This window comes from Triplophysa dalaica, chromosome 5, assembly GCF_015846415.1.
Source record: "Triplophysa dalaica isolate WHDGS20190420 chromosome 5, ASM1584641v1, whole genome shotgun sequence".
Lineage (NCBI taxonomy): Eukaryota > Metazoa > Chordata > Actinopteri > Cypriniformes > Nemacheilidae > Triplophysa > Triplophysa dalaica.
The window spans coordinates 9,153,662-9,173,613 of NC_079546.1; the positions used below are offsets into that span (position 1 = coordinate 9,153,662).

General features: G+C 36.9%; 1 protein-coding gene across 1 annotated transcript in view; it reads right to left on the reverse strand.

Annotated features, from left to right (window-relative positions):
- Nucleotides 1-10,508, reverse strand: part of cacna2d1a (calcium channel, voltage-dependent, alpha 2/delta subunit 1a) — a 54,452-nt gene extending 43,944 nt beyond the window's left edge. Inside the window, exons 1-2 of the mRNA XM_056747990.1 lie at nucleotides 10,187-10,508; nucleotides 856-937 (exon numbers count right to left, since the gene is read on the reverse strand). Coding sequence (XP_056603968.1) covers nucleotides 856-937; nucleotides 10,187-10,275 — 171 coding nt within the window. The 5' untranslated portion in view covers nucleotides 10,276-10,508. The remainder of the gene's footprint in view (nucleotides 1-855; nucleotides 938-10,186) is intronic.
- Nucleotides 10,509-19,952: the final 9,444 nt, after the last annotated feature.

A 19,952-nucleotide genomic window follows, 5' to 3' on the forward strand; every position in this document is an offset into this window, starting at 1 on the left:
ATATGAAAAACTAGCCAATTAACAAAAAACGTAATTGAATAAAATGAATGACTTGTGTAAAGTATTTGATTATAGAATATGCCAAACTGGTAATTATTCTAGAACAATCATTTTCATTTTAACAGCAAGGAACTCCATCACACTCCCACGACCCTTAGAGGATGACCACCTGTACCATTATAGACCCCCACCATGTTAAACAGCAGAAAGGAGGCATTGATAAAAGTAATAGTACTAGTTCACCCAAGAATGAAAATTCTGTCATATTTTACCTGCCCTCATATCATTTCAAACCTTTATGAATATCTTTTTTCAGCAAAACACAAAAGATGATATTTTGAAGAAAGTCGGTAACCGAACATCACAGGCCCTAATTCACTTCTTTTGTATGGACACAATACGAATGCAATTGAATGGGGGCCAGTTAACAACATTCTTCAAAATATCATTTTTTTTGTATTCTGCGGAAGAAAGAAAGTTTGAAATGACAAGAGGGTGAGTAAATGATGATAATAAACATTTTTGGTTAAACTATCACTTTTATTATAATTATTTGGCTTTCTCCAGTTGTAAATTGAACATGTACTTTCAGAATGACAAACCTTTTGTCATTTCCAATTTTGTGAAGCTCATAAGAAGGAAAGTGTGTCACACAGTTGCCATGTAGTAAACAGGTGTTCATGTTGACCTAATACTGTGGTATAACAGTATCTGTGGTGCCAAACATCTTGAATAGCTGCCAAATACCACTAATTCCCATCTAATGTGACTCACCTTCCAAGATGCACTTTTATGGGAAGCATATAAAATATGTGTAAAGCATGTGCTAAAAGGCAGAGGCATGTGTGATCTTACCTCTTTGAGAGTGTGTATGCCACTCTCAGCATCGATCAACTGTATCAGCTCCTCCTGCATCTGCTCTGCCCATTTCTTGGTCCTGTGCACACAAGGGACCAATCAGATCACATTTTATCATGCACTGGATGAATAACATCCAATCAAACAACAGTTCTGTAAAACTACTCTTTATAGGCCTAATTTATGTAATCTACCACAAAAAAAGAAAATGGTCTTGAGATTGTCATGACATGCACACTAAAACGTATTAGGTGACTGTTTAAACATGCTTTGGAAACTGCGTGCACTTTAGTTAGTATAAAGATTTTCCCAATAAACTGATGCTCCAGAAAGATTTAACACATGCTGTGTGATTTGCGGTGGGAAACGGAGAACACCTGTTTTGCACGTTCAGCGATGTTAAGCAGAACCATAGACAAACTTGATACAGATGCTCTTTATTCTTCTTTATACAGGGTCGTAAGTGGAAATGACCCGTTTTAAAGGGATAGCTCACTCAAAAATTCTCTCATCGTTTTCTCATCCTCATGTCATAACAAACCTGTATAACTTTCTTTCCTCTGCAGAACACAAAACAAGATATTTTAACGAAACCAAACAACATGGCCCCCCATTGAATTCCTTTGTATGGACACAAAACCAGTGAGACATTTCTCAAAATTTCTTCTCATGTTCAACGGAAGAAAGAGTCATTAAAAGGTTTTGAATGACATGAGTTTGAATAAACAATGACATCATTTGCATTTTTGGGTGAACCGTCCCTTTCAAAAAGATCCATCGTGAATCATGCCCACCTTAAAGTCAGTTATACAAGCCTTAAAGCCATTGCACATTGGGTTCGAAATTTATGTCCGAAATTTCTGCACGATAAATACAAACTACCTCCGAAATTTTCGTCCGTCATAAAAGATTCGGACTGAGTTCGATTTTCTGTGTTTTCAACATCCGTAGCAAGCATTTTGAGAGGCGTTTTGACAATCCAGAGACACCGTACAAATGAACGCCATATACGTAAAACGCAAACGAAAATTTCGCAAAGACCAAAGAAACTTTAGGGTTTCTTTCAGGTATTATCTTGCCAGACAGTCATATAACGCAGCAGTATCTCTTACTGTACATCAGCGTTTACTCATTCTTCGACCCCTCCCAGAGTCTTAGATTAGCCCACTGCTGACCAACCATCTGCTGTTTAAAATACCCAACACCGCTCTAAAACTGATGAGCAGACAACATGCTGAGCACCTCCATCTTAGGGCACTACAGCCTTATAATAAACCCTTTAACGCAAAGCAGGAGGTGCAAAGAGAGAAAGAGAGGTTTTAAGGGGGGCTACATAAGTGAACCTGTATCTGAGTGCTTCTCTTGTCAACATCATCATGAATCGTGTGACTAAAAGTCAGAAAATATCCCTCTTTTCGGAGGGTAAAAAGTCTGGGGAGAGCCTGTAACGGAAATGATTTCTAATAAAAAAGTGTAATTTGAGAAGACGAGACATGTGTGGAAAGGCAGTATATTTCCCCGTGAGCACCAACTTGTACAGGCGTACAGCATTTCTGACATATGAATGAATGATTATGCCAGGATCTACAGCATATCACATTCTTATTGAGAGGCAGAAGATGTAGACAGAGATATTGATGAGATCTCATTTGTGTTTTTCTTATCTTATGTGAAGCTTTATGCCGAACAAAGTCGTCTCCTACACTCTTGAGACCTACTGAGATGAATCATCAAATCATTTTTAAGGCTCATAAGTGGCCAAACGTTGTTCCTTCAAAACCTAATCAAGACATGAAATGTCTGCCAGCCCCTTTTAATTTAGAGAAATGTTCTTTTAAATATTACAATAGCAGTACATCACACAAGGAATCACATACGGTCACCATGATGTGATCATAACCATCACAGAGACTGAAACACAGAGCACACAAATGTTCGGCTCAAGCTTGGGGAAAATGGATGTGACGACGGAAACTTGGAGCGGTAAATGGAAAATTGAGATAAGAGCCCCTTTGATCCCTCCTCTAAACAAATCCTCTGGAGAAAAGGGAAGCCGGGGCAATCCAGCGGCCTGTAAAACATTATATAAATACACATGGGTTGGCACATTCGAGACTCCAAACTTCATTTTCTTTGTGTAATTGTCAGTTCAAGTACAAGATTTGTTTCCATGACATTTGCTAAGAAGGAAACTACTTATCTTGGTGGGTCATAGAATGTTGTTGACAGCATTTTGCACTCTGAGATAAGCATTCTCTGATTGGCTGTTACACCGTGTCAACATCGGACGCGACTGGCACAACACGACAAAAGACATTAGAAACTCGTTAAAACCCATTAAGATTTTAAATTTTGTCCACACTGGATGTGGCATGGTGTCGTGTCCGGTGTAGACACGGTGTTAATGTGCAGCGTTGGGCATTATTTCACTTTCAGTGTAGATGGATATAATATTCTGTAAAAATAATTTGTTGCTTTTTGTTGGTTAAGCTAAAAAATGGTTGCCTTAAAGTTTTAAGATAAATATTTTAAAAATATTAGTTAACTTAAGTAGAATTAACTCAAAATTTTAAGGCAACCGGGTAACCTATTTTTTAGTTGGGCCAACAATTTTTCTTAAAGTGTGAAAACAGTTTGTTGATAAAATAATGTCAGCCATATATTGTCGTTGGCCTTACTGTTGGACTGACATTGTTGAAATGTGAGTCAAATGACCTCTTAGTGGAAATTTAGAGCATCAGAGGTCTCCACAACAACAGGTTACAGGTCAGAGGTCGAAGCAACAGGTGCCACTTGTTTACAGTAAAGCACAAGCATCAAGTGGTAAGACAAAAGCACAGAAGAAAACAAAAAGGCAATCAGAGGGTAACAGATAGTGGGAACAAACAACCCACGCAGTGTCAACATCCTGTCAGATAAGGCATGACGCCTGAACAACCAATTATTAGACGCAGCACACAATGTATCCAGCCAATCAGAGTAAGTGATACATCGAGCAGCCTTTAAATAGACTACATGAGTCAGATTTAAAGCCCCACATCTCGACCTCTGGCTTCAGTTCCCATCAACACTATAAAAACACACACGGATAAACACAAATCACTGTTCTGTTTTCTCCTCTTCATCTCCTTTATCTTTATTCAGTTCAGTGAATTCAGTTTCCTTATTACGGCCAGCAGACCAACCACACTTGGTAGTATCACTGTGCAGTACATAGTGTGCAACCGCAGAGATGTTTCAGCTCAGATATATCATTTAAACAGCTGTAAATATTTTTATATGGAAATCTGGAGGAAAGTTTCGATACTGGGGTTTACACATTACACAACAAACCATGTAAATTTAGTCTAAGCTTGTTATTAGGGGGTGACTGTTGGGCACAACATGAAGCTTATCTGTTTGTGAAAGTATAGTTGTGAAGCAAAACGATGGATTAATATTCCACTGTAACAGTTAGAAAAGGTAAAAGACGTGTTTTTTTTTCACTTGTTAGTTACATAATGTTCTGCACTGATTCCAGACTTATTATTCATGTGTCATGAAATGTGCTTTTATTAAACGATGCAAACCAAAAGAAAGCAGTTTTTTTAATCAAATATACAGTATGATAATTTTTATATTTGTTTTAGTCACCAAATTTAATTACCATTGTGATTCATGAACAAACCATTTAATTTAAATTAATTTGCATAAATAATTATATTGTGATAATCACAATTTTTCGAGACATTGTAAATATTGAGTATTGACATACTCAAGGATTACACATTTTCTCAGAACAAGAAAACTTTATATACAAGGATGTTCATAATAACCTAAACTATTGTTAAACTAACAAACACTATACCAAAAAAATCAGAGGGGTTATACAAAGGAATCAATGCTTGTTGAACTATATTAACATTTTACCTTTAATTTGCTATTAAACTTCTTTTTTCGATTGTTTTTACTTTGAAAATGTTTTACTTGACTACATTATATAGCATTTATCATACTTTGTACTTCACTTCCTTTCATGAAATTAAATAAATTAATACTAAAGTACAGTAATAAAGTAGTAATGAAGTAAAAAGCTCAAAATATGCTTTATAATGTAATAGAGTAAAATCTTTTCAAAGAAAATTAAAACACACTGATAAAGTATAGTAAAACAAAAATACTTAAGTACTATCAATGTCTGGGGTGAACTAAGCATATGGACCAATTACAAGTACATACTTTACCACTGTAATGTTATGATGTACAGTTGTCTTTTTAAACAGCTTCCAAAACACAGCCCGTAGGGACTAAAAATATGAAAATGCTAAATTCAGCACAGTAACATTACAGACATTTAAAACCTCTCAATGCTGCTGTGCTCAAGTGGGAGGGGCTGGGAACCAGACAAAGTCATGGTGACATTGTGAACGCCCATGAATGTTCTCCTAATACAGTCTATTATATTATTAGAAACTGTTAAAACCGAGCTGGTTTGCTTTGATGTTCTTTCAGGCCCTCATTTACAGTATGTAGGCCAGTGTGTGTAAGTGAGTATCACAGTAATTCAGGTTGATTGTGTGGCTCTGCGAGCAAAATATTTAAGAAAAGAGTATTGGAAATACTATGAAAAATAAAGGAATAAATGAAACAATGAAGATGTAAAGAAACATTTTGTAAGATGAGACGTTCTGTCTGAGCCTGTCTTGTAAAACATGCAAAATGCATTTCTTTCTCTTTCTGTCTGAGTTTAACCCAGGTGCTCATATTTAAATTCCTTACTAAAATAGATTTGTGTCAGAATAAATCGCTATATCCGAGCCAGAAATCTAAATAATGTCTTTGTGCATTCAACAATAGCACTAAAAAGTGTATGTGTGTGTCCATCAAGGAAAGTGTAGGATTTCTTTACACATTAGTAATCTCCTCTGGCATTCCTGCCTGTCTCCACGAATATATCTCTCGTTCTTTCTGTCTCTCTTTTTGTCCTTCCTTCACTGATGGTTGGGACATCTGTCTAACTCACCAGCATTTGTCTCGCCAAAAGACGTCTAAGCTGCACATGTGCGATAGGTCCAATGCACCGAGTTCAAAAGGGTTAAACATAAACCTATCGTACTCTAATACAGACCTAAAAAAGTAGCTTTGGCGAGACAGAAAGACACATTGCAAATCAAATCAGCCAATCGAGTGGCAGCACCTGCTAAAGTTCACATTCAGCATCAGCGAAGAAAGTTGGCAAACTGCATTTCTGAAAAATTATTTCGCAAAAATAACTTGCAAAACCGCGGATCTCCTGGGATTTTCAAACACAACAATCTGTAAGAAAATGGTCTACGAACCGGATAAAACATCAAGTGTGTAGGAGTTCTCTAGGCATATGTCATGATGACAGAGGACACGGGGGAATGGCCAAACTCCACTTCACTTGAATCACGCAGTATGAAACTCGTGTGTAATATCTCTGATGCAATACTAATGAGCCGCAGGACATCAATATTTGTTTCTCTGTCTCCTTTCTAAAGCCACAAGCTCTCAGAAAAGAGCATTGATCTGTTATTTTGAGTATAATGGATTCACTCTTTAGCACACATGTGCAAGGATTCTGGGATATGGGCCCACGTTTCCATTAGCACTTGTGGAAACAGCACACTAACGTTAAACGCAAACAATATTAACTGTTTGGCTTTCTCCACCTGTGAAGTTCTGCACAGTACAATCCTAACAGTGTTAGTTGTGGAAAGCAGATGTGCTTCCTGTAGAGAAAGGGGACGGGCATTTAACCAGCCAAGCAGATGCAAGCAATTTAGACTCCAGTTAACTTGAGGAAACATGAGAAGAATGTAACGATTGCAGAAGGTTCCTTTAAATGATGTAGAATCAGGATGAAACCAATTGCTTGAATCCATGAGATTCCATTTGTTGGGGGTCTTGTGCAGATTGTACAGATAAATAAATGTATGCAATACATCATGCGTACTTTGATATGACAAAAAAATGACTTACAGCGTCAACATATTAATTATTGTTTTATTATTCATTTGTAACCTCGCCCCACATGCCGCTAAATTCTCCACATTGTTCCTGTTTCAATGTAATGTTTAAATTAAACAAAACCAAGATCTTCAAAAACGCTCCCGAGCAGCCACAACAACGCAGTTCCAAATAGGAGCAAATACTGACATATGCAACAAGAGTAAACAATAATTGTGATTGATGTTATCAAATCAACATGTGTCATGTAATGTAAAGAAAATTTGAACAATATTGTTTTTGATTTTTAGATGTGGGGGAATTGGAAAAGAGTAATACTACGTATGGTTGTGTGTGAAAAATCCCTTTGGGCTCATCCATATTGGGAAAACAATCCAATGTAAAGATTCCTACATAAAATAATAGAAAAGTTTTATTAACGAACAATAAAAGTTTGAATCCAGACAGGGTTAGGGTGTGTGCTAGTTAGTAATATCTACAATTACACACATTCGGTAAAGGTCTATGGTTTAGTCTCCATTTTTCAGGGGGAACATTACATTACCATAAAACAATTAAACTCCTCACTTTGAACCAATCTTAATAAAGAAGCAAATAATATTTGCTGTTTACATACAAAAGAATATTCATTGGAAAGAGAGACATTCTGGACCATTACTGTTCGACCTGAATTTGACAGCGTTTTTGAGTATGCTTTTGTATTTGAGTGACAGAAATAACTCCTGGCTGTTTTTAAAGGGCTCAGAAAATAAACCTACAATAATGGCTTTCCGCTTTGAACTACCCAGTACACAGCAGAGTTTAACATAATACTCTACCTTAGGATCGTCTATTATACAGAACAAAGAAGATCCACAACTCCAAAGTCCAAAGATAGCGTCAGCGAGCTGGCTGATTTCCAGAGGGTCCCCTTTCGGAGATGGGAAGAATAAGCCTAGTAACGGGAAAGGCCTGTGCTGAACTACTTAGCGTTCAATTTGATTATGTTTGAAGTCAAAGTGGAACAGACGACAGAGAATCTCACATACAGCGTTTGAATCTATGCTGTGGAATTGAAACATGAGACAGGCTCCAGGTCCAAACACATCACATGCTCGAATAATACAGAATTCACGCTGTAAATCACACTCAATGGCTCTGTCTTAAATGGCAACATCAGCCCTTGCGGTCTGCCACTGAGTCACTCTTTGCCCCACGCCATGTTGGGTAACAGTTTGTTATGGCTGAACCATTAAATGCCCATCAAAAGGGTGAACTGAGGGTGCAAAGTGGCCCTCCGAAACCTCACAAGACACGTGTGACACCCGATGGTCTCTTGGACTTTACAGACAAGGGCTGGCGGGCCAAGACCACACAAAACACCCCATTTGGGACAGGACCAACTTTTTAACAAAGTATAAAATGATGCAAATAAAGTCTATGTTTGAAGATGAAACGCAGGATAACAAGAGATGAAGACGAAGACAGGTGCCAAACCGAAGCAGACAAACAACAGCAAATAAGCACGGATGTGCTCCCTGCACTGAGAAGCTTTCAGAGACAGAACGGATGACGTCAGACTCGGATCCGAGGACAATAATCATTTGCCTCACAGAACAGCAAGAGCCAGAAGACACTAGGAGGAGGTGGGGGGTGATCGGAGAGAGAAAGAGGAGCGCAGTCATGGAACATCTGAAGCAGACAGGCTCTGGCATTAGGAGGTTAGGGTCTGGGTACGAAGACGCAGACACACAGATCAGTGCCAGGGAAGGAGAAGGGCTCAGAGAAGCATGAAGCAGGCAGAGGGGGGACAGGAAGAACACTGGACAGTAATGAAGACTAATGTATGAGCGATTTAATTTGTAAATGCTCAAATTCAATAGAAATACGTAATAGATGCTTCTTTTAAAGTCAATGTTATTTTTTTAAAGGTTTTGATGAAATATGACTACAAAAATATTTAAAAAGTGGGTTTATTTTGTCAAGAAATTAAAAATTGAAGGGGTCCGAAAAGTAAGTAACATTTGTAATGCTGGTTAAATAAAAATGCTGTTTAAAGATGCTTCCCATAGCATCCAAGCACTGTAGTTATAGATTAAGAAAGTGAACACAGTCTGTTTTGATTTCACATTGACTTTAACTTCAGGTAAAGCCTTCCAAACATAACAACAGATAAAACAGGCATGAGGACACCAGACTGTCATTTATATATTTCTCTTGTCCGATTGGTTGCTTTTGACGGTTGATTGTCTCTATGCCTTGAGCTGTCCTCCTGTTGATTCTGTCAAATGGAGGTCTTACATCACCTTGAAGACGTGGTGAAGCACACCAAACCGAGAAAAAACTTTTTCAGTAGTATTTATAAGATCGCATACATCTCTTAGTGTGCAGATGAAAGATCTTAAAACATGAAGAACTGACATGCCTTAGATACATATAGTGCAGAAAACCCATAGAGAAAGAACCATGGCTTTAGTCAGCATAGTTGTCTGGTTATTTTTAGTAAAACCAGTGTAGCTCAACCATGGTGTTTGTAATAAAACTTCGGTATTACACACGGTAAAATATAATCACATTCATTTAGTGTGATAAAACCATAGTTTATACTGCTTAAGTATCATTCAGTTTATTTGTTTAAAACAAGCCACTAAATAAATAATAAATAGTCCAAATAAACCAGGCAAACAACGCCAATGTTATTTTAAAACAGCAAGTAATAAAAAGGCGTTTTGATGTGTGACACATGTTTGAGTTTGAAATAATACAGACAGGTGACACGCTCCGTTCCTCTAAAAATAACTCAAGGGTCATAGGGGGTGCGTCCACTCATTGACATTTGTCTGCTTCTAAAAGTGGTATTATAAAACACGACAACATGCAATAAACATTAACAATTATATGTGCTTAGAGTTTGAAAGTTTTCACCCGGTCGTGTGTAAAAGTTCTGCGAAAAGATGCGCGACGCGCATTGACAGTGACTGAATTAGCTAAATGACGACATGCTTTGAATGAATGTGAGGAGGTCAAGTTTATCCAACACACATCTATAGTTGAAAAAGTATTTTGTTAATCATGCTTTTCGTTTCTGGTCTTATTAAAACGTAAGCCAAATGTTTTATAACTAGCGTTATTAGAAAGCCAGAAACGCGACGCGCAAGAGAGATTTAAACGGAACGGGTCTGGAGACGCGTTCTTCAAAGTTTATCCATAGTATACGTACACAAAAAGGAACACAAAAGGTGTCCCATATGAACGCAACAAAGTCCGCTGTCAAACGCAACTTGTGGAGAACATCTCCTTTCACAATGTACAACTACAGAAGAGATAAATAACAATGTCAACAACGTTAGCAAACATACGTTTTACGCGTTCTACTTACAGCACAGAGTCTGGAAACTGTGTTGTGTTTCCATGGCTGAATAAAGACACAAAGAGAAGAAGAGCCGCGGAGAATCTCAGCGTGTCCATTATTCTGAGTGACGTATCCAACACGCGCGTTTCTCCCACTAAAATCCACTAAAAACCTTCTAAAGAAGTCAAGCAGCCGCCATCAGAAATACTTCCACAAACAAACCACATATGCTTCTGGTCCCTTAGACTCTTCTGGAGTGTTTCGTGGCTAAATTTGTTCAAACGTTATCTCCAGAGCTGTGGGGAATAAGTGGGGAATCCTGAGTGGGGTGTTTCCGTATGTCTGCACGTTATAGAGTCTGTTTTAGACTGTGCGCAGATCAGTTTCCACACGCGTCCCCACCCCATCTGCGAGCGATCATCATCACGCGGTCATCTCCATACAAGGAGCTCGAACCGCCCGCCTTATACACGACATGAATGAGCTTATATTTAAAAGTTAAAATCTAAAAAAAAATGTATATAACAATGTGAAGTTTATTATTAGATTTAAAACAAATAAGTCAATGTCATGTGGGAAATTACAAGGAGTGCATTAATAACCAAAAAGACATGGACAAAACGCTCCTATAGGCCTGTTTTTTTAAATCACCAAACTTTAAGTCAACATATACATACTTTTATTTGAACCTTTTGCAAGTTACAAATCAGATTTGTTAAAAGAAATAAATAAAATCACAGGATTGTGTAAAGTTCCACAAAAAACGCACTGTATACCATACAAATCGTGAAATATCACAACCTTTGAATTAGGCGACAGACAGATCTGATATAAATTCTTGGTTTCTGTGCATACATGTGTTCATATGTCCAAATTAAAAATATTTCATCACAATATAAATAGATTTTAATAACCTTTTACAGGTAAGATTGCATTCTACGGGTTTGATTTATGTGTTATGAAAGGATATGCAGGGTTTGCTGTCTGGAAGAATACAGCTGAGTGGAGGGTGAGCTCACCACAGCGACGCCTATACAGATCAAATAAGCAGTGAAGTCTGATCTAAGCAAATATGAGGATTTACACTTGGGCATATTTCAGGAATTATGCGTGTTAGCAGCTTGAGTATGTGAGAATGAGAAACCAAAAGAACAACAACTGATGAAAATATACAAATTATACAAGAAACTCATTCAAAAACAGAGATTAGTGACGATTTGATGATAAACAAGTCACTCATATAAATGTATTCATTCACATGAGAATATTCCTTTTATCAAGTGTTTTTGTTTCCTATTGAGATACTCAGCAATACATGAAGGCAGAAACTCATCCTCATAAAAGCTTTCTTACTGACCGCGGCACACTCATAACTTAATTTTAAGGGGATTACAGGGCTTTAGTTATATTAGGTGGTAAGATACATTCAACACAAGCACATCCAAAAGAGCAGTGTCGGTCAATGTGACATTGAGACGAGTTCTTACATCTTTTTATGGCTGACACATTATCAAATTTTAACTTCATGATTATCGTGGGCAAAACAATTTACTTTGAGGATATTATAACAATATCTATTTTTTTATTTAACAAATAATCAATCAAAATTATTTTACATTTTTTGGGGGAGGGTTTGGACACCAAATCACACTTAAAATATGAATTGATAGCGAAAAGAGAGAGAGAGTTTGTAGCCGAGCCAAAACTTTAAACAGGTGCTAAATTATTTACTTAATATAATTCAGCACATATTATGTAGAATTAACATTATTGTCAGAACCGGTATATTGTGACACCCCTTATTCATATAAAACTACGATTTATACACAATATGTAACTATAATGCTCCATCCCTCACAGTCAAGGTGTAAACAAATTTGTGGGCGCAAAACATAAACAAGGAGGATATGCAAATACACCATTATTTTGTTAAACCATATAAAATAATAAAAATTTGTCTTTGGACCAGATTCTGTTTATTTATTTTGACACAACAATGACTGCTTTGCAAGTTTTGTTGTGAGTGATGATTTCCTAACAAACTTATTTTAATATCACAACAAACTGCAAACAACGATTAAAAGCCGTCTTGGTGCTTTTATCTCTTTTGTGAGATTTATTTTTAGGTCTGTCACTTTACAGAGACACAACAGCTTGATTCTTTTTCTGATGCACACGGGGTCATGAGGAGTTCGTAGTTGCCCCCCCTAGGACATGAGTTACAGACAAGGCATGTAGGACAAACACTGTACACACTATAGACAGATTAAAGCATCGTTGCTTAGCAACCCTACACTATCTATTCACTGCCACAGCAGCTGAAGAGGACACAATCTTACAAAGACATGAGTTGAATGAAGGAAATACGCAAAAGTTAGAAAAGCAGAGAGAGAGAGTGAGAGTGAGAGTGAGAGTGAGAGAGAGAGAGAGAGAGAGAGAGAGAGAGAGAGAGAGAGAGAGAGAGAGAGAGAGAGAGAAAAGATGCTCGTTTCTGTGAAAGGATCAAAAGGGGAAGAAAAGCCAACATACTTAGCAAAGTACTCAACTTCCACTCAGTGACCTCATGAAACCTGGCAGGATATGCCAGAGAGAGAATTGTGCATTTACTGACAACAGTACTGTTATGGATCCCTCTGCTGGGATTACACTGAGTGATGCAGGTGGGTTTATTACCACTTGGGAATGGCACAATTGCAGTGGAGGCGGAGATCATAGAGGGGTAAAATATGGGCCATAGTTTTGTGTTTTCCCTCTGGTTTCCCATAATGCATGGTCCCCTTCAGTTGGGATGTTTATTTGATGAATCATATTGGAGTGATGGTAATTCATACTGTACTTTTACTGTGTACAGTATACTCTATGCAGCCCACATCTACAATCTGTCCTGTTACATAATTACATAATGATTATTCTGATGCCAACCTGTGTATTACAGACATCACCTCGGGGGATTGACTGCGGCACATTTTGGCTCTTTGTTCGGGTGATTGATGAAATATTATAAAAGTCATCAATTATGAATGCAGACATGAAAAGGATGAACAAAACTGCGTGCTGAAAAAAAAAAACAAGATAAAGATAAAACAATGATCCTAATTTTCTTTAAAGATAGGGCCTCTATTTGTAATGGACATCAACACTCCAATTAGTCTTTCTTTGTCAAACATGCAAACCTGAAATAACCTGTATAGTGATAATAATGATGGTAATAAGAACAGTCTATATTTTCACCTGGTGAGCTGCTTGAATTTTTAAAACAGTCATTTGGCAAAATCAGCCCTACACTCTGTATCTGTCATAGTAACTGATGATTGTGTATTCATATTTAATGTTGGTCTAATAAATGTCCCTGATTAGCTCTTTATGTCTGGGAACATCTATCTGGAAATAGTTTTCAAGAAGGAACATTCAGAATAAGTTTTGGGGATCTTGGACATTTAGATAAGGAAACCAAAGTAGCCATGAGCAAGGTTTGCAAATAAGTCTGAAAAGGTAACTGGTTTTGGATGATTGGTTTTTAGTAAATCATAAAGTTGTTTATAAACAATATACGCTTGGTTATAAACACCAAGTTGTTCACGTTTTACCTACATTTGTCTGTTTGGGATGGAAATCAAAAAGTCAAATTTAAAAAGTGAATCTTGTTTTTGCTTTAGATGTTAATGACAAAGGCGAGGAAACATTAAACAAACAGTATTTTTTTTAAATAAGCTGACTGTGTTGGAGGGCATCTCTGTCCTTTTATTGGCTGTCCTTCTGAACATTGTACGCTTTAGGATTATAATGTAATAATGTAAAGCAAAATGATTTGCTTTTAATAATCGTTCTAGCTGATACATCATTTGTTGGTACAACACAATTTCTGTTCACTTGAGAATGAAGAGAATATTGAAAGAAGTATTCGCAAAACAATATGCCTTTCCTCTACTCGTGGTTCGCCAAGTGTAATTTATTAATTATTCTGTCCCATGGAGATTGTTTCCAAGGCAACCGAGGACATCTACACTTTGACTGCGTCCCATAAGTTATATAATAGTTTGGGAGTGTTTGCTGCACAGCTTGAGCTATACTGTTTGTCTATATGACACGACTTGAACATACAAACATATCATTCATCAAGTCTAAAAAAATATCATTACTCAGATCATAAAATGGATATACTGTACTGTTCTACTGCCAAGTATCTATACCTGACATGAACTGCAGTCACCAACCAGGACACAATGGAAGAGACAGACAGCTCCAACCGGCCACGCAGAAAGATAATCGAATTTTATTTTCTAATGCTGTGCTACTTTTCTTCCGCTGATGATCTTCTTCTGGTTATGATTTACAATACATCCAAAGATGCAGATGTAAAATACTGTATGTCAACGCCCTTGAAAAACAAGATCTCACAGAATAATTATATCTTGACCATACAAAAAAACAACCAATTGGTCAGATGTGCAGACCATCCAAAGTCACCATGATGGGGACACCATGATACAACCACACTAAATAGTTTGTTCTTTTGGCACGAGACAACAGGAACATCAGCATAGATGACCTTGTTCTGTCATATTTCAACCTTGAGAAAACAAAACCATGCATCATCACACATGTCGACCAGTTTGAAACAAACATGTTGTGATTATGTCCGTCTGACATTTCTAAACCTCCCCTTTTTGGCATTATGTCATTTTAAAAAAGCACAACAGACTCAACCTTTAATACCAAGTTCATCTCTGAGTGTAGAATCTAAAGGTTTGCTCATTTAATAAGAGCGCAGATGGGCAGGCTGTTTATCCAGGCAGCTGACGTGTAATTTTGTTACTGTATCTAATGGCTCTCTCCATACAACCCGTCACGTGCCAAGAGGGAGTAACAATAGGCGAGTGAGGAAAGCCAGGTGCATGCTAAATGCAGGTTTTAAAGTCGTTATGAGTCTTTGCAAGACCCTTTATAGATTTAAGGTTGTGAATGATACTAATATGTAGACCTCCATTCAAGTTTAGGGTCACTCAGCTGATGATTCAGCATGATCTTAAAAGGAAAGTTCACCCAAAAAAAGTATTTCTTTCAATTACTCACCCTTAAATTCTTGTAGGTCAGAATAAATTTGCTGTTTTGCTGAACACAAAAAATGATATTTTTTAAGAATGTTGGTAACAAGACAGCTTTGGGGCACTATTGACTACCATAGTACAATTTTTCACCCTCTCCCGTAGTCAATTGTGCCCCAGACGTTTACAAATATTATTTAAAATAACTTATTTTGAGTTATACATAAAGAAATACAGGTATTATGTATACAGGTTTGAAACAACTTGAGGGTACATAAAATATGACAGAATTTTTCATTTTTCTCATATGTTTAAATGTTTTACAAGTGTGCAAACATTATTTATTTTGATTACTAAATAAATACAATTTAATAAAAAAAAAAGTTTTTAAAATGGACGACTTGGGCCAATTTAAGCTCAGAACAGCTAAAAAAGGGAATAAATTTTTGCTCATTTTAGGCATATATTGTAATAATATTTTACATCCAACATTATTATCACATTCATTCTAAAGTTTTGATTAGTTAACACATTTTTTACATGTTTTTCTGTGTCTTTGGTGTGTCATAAGTTGCCCATGCATGTATTAGACACGCAAAATTTCGAAAATGTTGGAACAAAAGATGCATTCTATCTAAAAGCAGATGCTCACCAAGACCTGCCTGAAAAGCCTTGTGTAACCGCACCCCCACAAATCTACGTCAGTTTGTGGTATGATTTGACTAAGACCACGCAAAGGTATAAGCAAGTAAGGTGGGCGTACCTGTCAGTACAATTGCTTTTGAACCTGATGTTCCAAATATGGTAAGAGGCGTAACATTTCCGTCACCAGCTTGCAGTATTCGACCAATCACTACGCACTGGTAAACTGGCCAATCATGTAACACCACGCTTTTCAGAGCGGTGAGTTTTTTGAAAAATCTGCGCTTTTCAGAGAAGTGGGGCAAAGAGGACAAACAAACATTCACTGCATGTGAAAAATAGCTTTTTTTAATCTTAAATTATGTTTACACATTTAATTACATCTAAAACAAACGATAATATTCGTTTTAGCCGTGTCATATGACCCCTTTAAAATATATAGCCTATTAATAGTGAATAATCATAAACTTCTTAGGTAAGAATAAAATGTTATATCTGCTGATCCCTTTTAAATGCTTTTGTCTTTCTGTGAGAAAGTTGGTTGACAAACACATCAGACATAATCAAACAACAAGCTGTAAATCGCCATGAATGTATGGTTTTGTGTATCGGACTCCTCAAGGACAAAACCAACAGCATCAATGCAGATTTGTGATAAACAAACAGTTCTTCAGAACTTCAGATCTGAACCTTTGAAGAGAGAGACACAACGGTGATGAAAGAGAGATGAGAAGTGAGACAGGTGTCCCCCTGATCAAAGTGGACAACCACAAAGTCTATCCTCTGTTGCCTCTCCTCGCATAGTTAACAAATCTGTTATATAACGTTACCTACACAAAATCTGTACTCCAAGAACAATTACAAAAAAAATAGGTCTGAGAATGGAAACTATGAATGTGAATCCAAACACTTCTAGCTACATTTCACGTCATTCAGGTTTGGTCCTCATTTTACGTAATTGTGTCAAATACAGTATGGTTTTGGCCTAATAAAACAGGAGAAGTAAACACAGGACTGGTTCATGCTCTAAACACCCTCCTTTGACATTTGATGACATTTATAAAATATGGTTGAACACCGCAGTTTTTCTGCTCCTCCATTAACACAAATAATATGGGCATCTGTCTTAGCTCTTGGTAGCAGACAGATGTCTGTGTCTCTCAGCCCAGAGCAGCAGATGTGCCTCATCTGGCAGATATCAGAAAAGGAAGCTCTGGATTATCTCACGCTATAAAGATCTCATTGTCTCATTCTGAGATAAACATCCCGTAAAACAGGAGTTGACGCTTTTGTTGACGTTCAACACCGATGACAATGGGCGACACTGACATGGGATAATGTGAGATCTGCTCAGGACTGAATCACCGTCTTGCATAATCAGCATCTCCCTCTGGCTTTCTTTGGATATGTGTCATAGACATACAATCTGTGACTACATACACACATTTTTCCACTCAGTCTCTCTTTTCCATAAGATTGTTTTATACAACACAAAACCAATTGCAAAATCTTGATATGAATTAAGCCTTATCTGAGGTTAAGGGCTCATAATTAAGTCTTTATTTGGACTAAACACGTCCAGACAGGCTTCCCAGAACACAGAAGACTTTGATGCTGACAGATGGTGTGGCACTTGGGCTGCAGACGCAGCAAATAAACAAGAGAAGCTCGCCGGGCCGCAGCAGGAGGAGAGAGAGGTGCGATCCATCACGGTAACCCGGCAGTCTGATATCCTGCTGGAGTACTCGCACACATTTGTCACGGAACCGGGCCCGCTGCAGAAACTCCTGAAATCGGTGGACTCGATCAACACCTGTCTGCGTGTTAAAGGAAAATCTCTCCTGTGATCAAAACTGAAAAACTTTTGCCTCAATTGGGAAAAATTAGTATGTCTCTTTTTGCTACAATTGATTTATTTCTTTCATAAACAATACACTGTGGTAAATTTTCTTTTTCTAGACAAGACTTTAAGATGCAGATGCAAATGGAATATTGATGCAAAGCTGATTGATAACCAGAGAAAAAAAGTGTTGCCTTTTCCCCTCAGTTTGTAAGCATCTGTGCAGGTTATATTCCATATTTCTCCATAAAATAACTACCATGACAATATAAAAACTAGGTTACCTTAGTCTGATGCAAGAATACCAGAAATAATTTGTTTGCATAGACAGAAAATCCACCCACAGAAATTATGTTAACCAAAATTTCATCTGCCAGTACAGTAGTTCAACTGCTGAACAAAAGAAGTTTCATTTAACACATTAAACAACACTTTTGCATGGTAAAATCTAGAATGCTTTTGATAGATGTCAAGTACATGTCAACATTATTTTTGTTTGTTTTTATAAGCTGATGGATGAGTCTGAAACGCTTCATGTGGTTGTCAACAGCTCGCCACACGTGTGTGTGTGTGTGTGTGTGTGTGTGTGTGTCCACCCTAACATTAGTCTGCATTGTCAAAATATGTGTGGATGAGTGAAATAAGAGATGTACATGCTTACTCATGTAAAAATAACCTCTACAGCTTCATGCACTCTTACACATCATACATGTTAACATAACAATGCTCATACAGTTACAAATTACCTAAATACTCATATCTTATATTTAATATAACATACAAATATACTGGAGGTTAATCATTAAACAATATACTAGACAAAATGTGTGAGAAGAGCAGTGGGACTGGAAATGTGTGTTGATGTGCAGTATGTCACTAGTCATGTGTCAGATAAACAGAGCAAACCAGCAATGCAACCTTCAAAATAGACACAATAAAAGCACAATTGAATACACATTTTTTAACATCTTATCATCATCTTACAGGGCTTTTATCTTTAAAATGTTTTATCCTTATTCAAGAGTAAACTGTACTTTACACTGTGTATAAACATTCATTGGCTACTGGCTCCCTCTAGCGGTCACAATTGTAACATTCTCTATGCTGTTTCCACAATATTTACATTTCAAACTGAAATAGTTCATTATAAAGATTAGGAAGACACGTACAATTATTGTATTAGTTTACTTCAAAAAGTGGTGAGTATCGACATTAAATTAAAATTAAAATCGTCAAAACGTATAACGTGCATATTTTATTATTTACACAAAGCTCATCAGCGTTATAATGCAAAAGTGAGAAAAACATTATGTAATGGCGCCCTCTTGTGGTCATAAATTATACCACAGAACAAACGCTCTAAACTTGTATGATGTTCAGAGTATGAACTAGCAATACTTAGCATACATTAATAACGTCACGTTCAAACCCAGTTTGGCATTAAAGCAACGTGGCAATCACACTCAATCGACACCTTTAGATTGTTGAATTTATTTGTATCGTCGTTCAATGTAAATATGTGTGTAGGATTTTGTTACTTACAGAAATAGGGGATGTGGGTTCTCTGAGGCTAAAGATCCAGTTCTGTGTTTCACCGTCAAATGTGTACAATGCTGAACACTTATTTATAAATACAAACGAAAGCATTCTCAGTTTGTTTATAAAATAGCTGCTGAACTATTTGTACTTTGTGACAACAGTTTCCGGGTTAATTGACGTCGCCATCTTTTTTTCTCATCGTCGCTGTCACTATGGATACAGGTATTCTCGTCGATCGCCAGAATAAATATGACTGTCCTGATCATTTATTTTATTCATACAAAATTCGCTGTTAGTAAGTACAGTTATTAATCACAAATACTTGTTGCGTGAATGTCTTGATCGGGTGCATTGGGATTCAAATAATAATAAATTTGCCAAATTAATAGTTTAATAAAGCTCTAGTCTGACCCCTGGAGGAAGACAACATTATTGTACCACGACAAAGGGTTTAAATCAGTTTAATTACTGATCATTTCAAAGTGCAGTGCAATATAGTTTAGTTATTTTAAGCATACTTTTTAATCCAAGTAGGCTTTTAAAAACTGCTTCTGAAAAAGTCTTTCATGGAACTGATAACATACAACCTGCCATGATCAGGGCCCAATAGATTGCATAACTCGCACACAAAATACACAATAAACATTTCTAGAATAATACAAAATACTACATAAACTTGATGCCTTTAGAGGTTTGAATAAACAGAATACTGTAGTAAATTGTATGT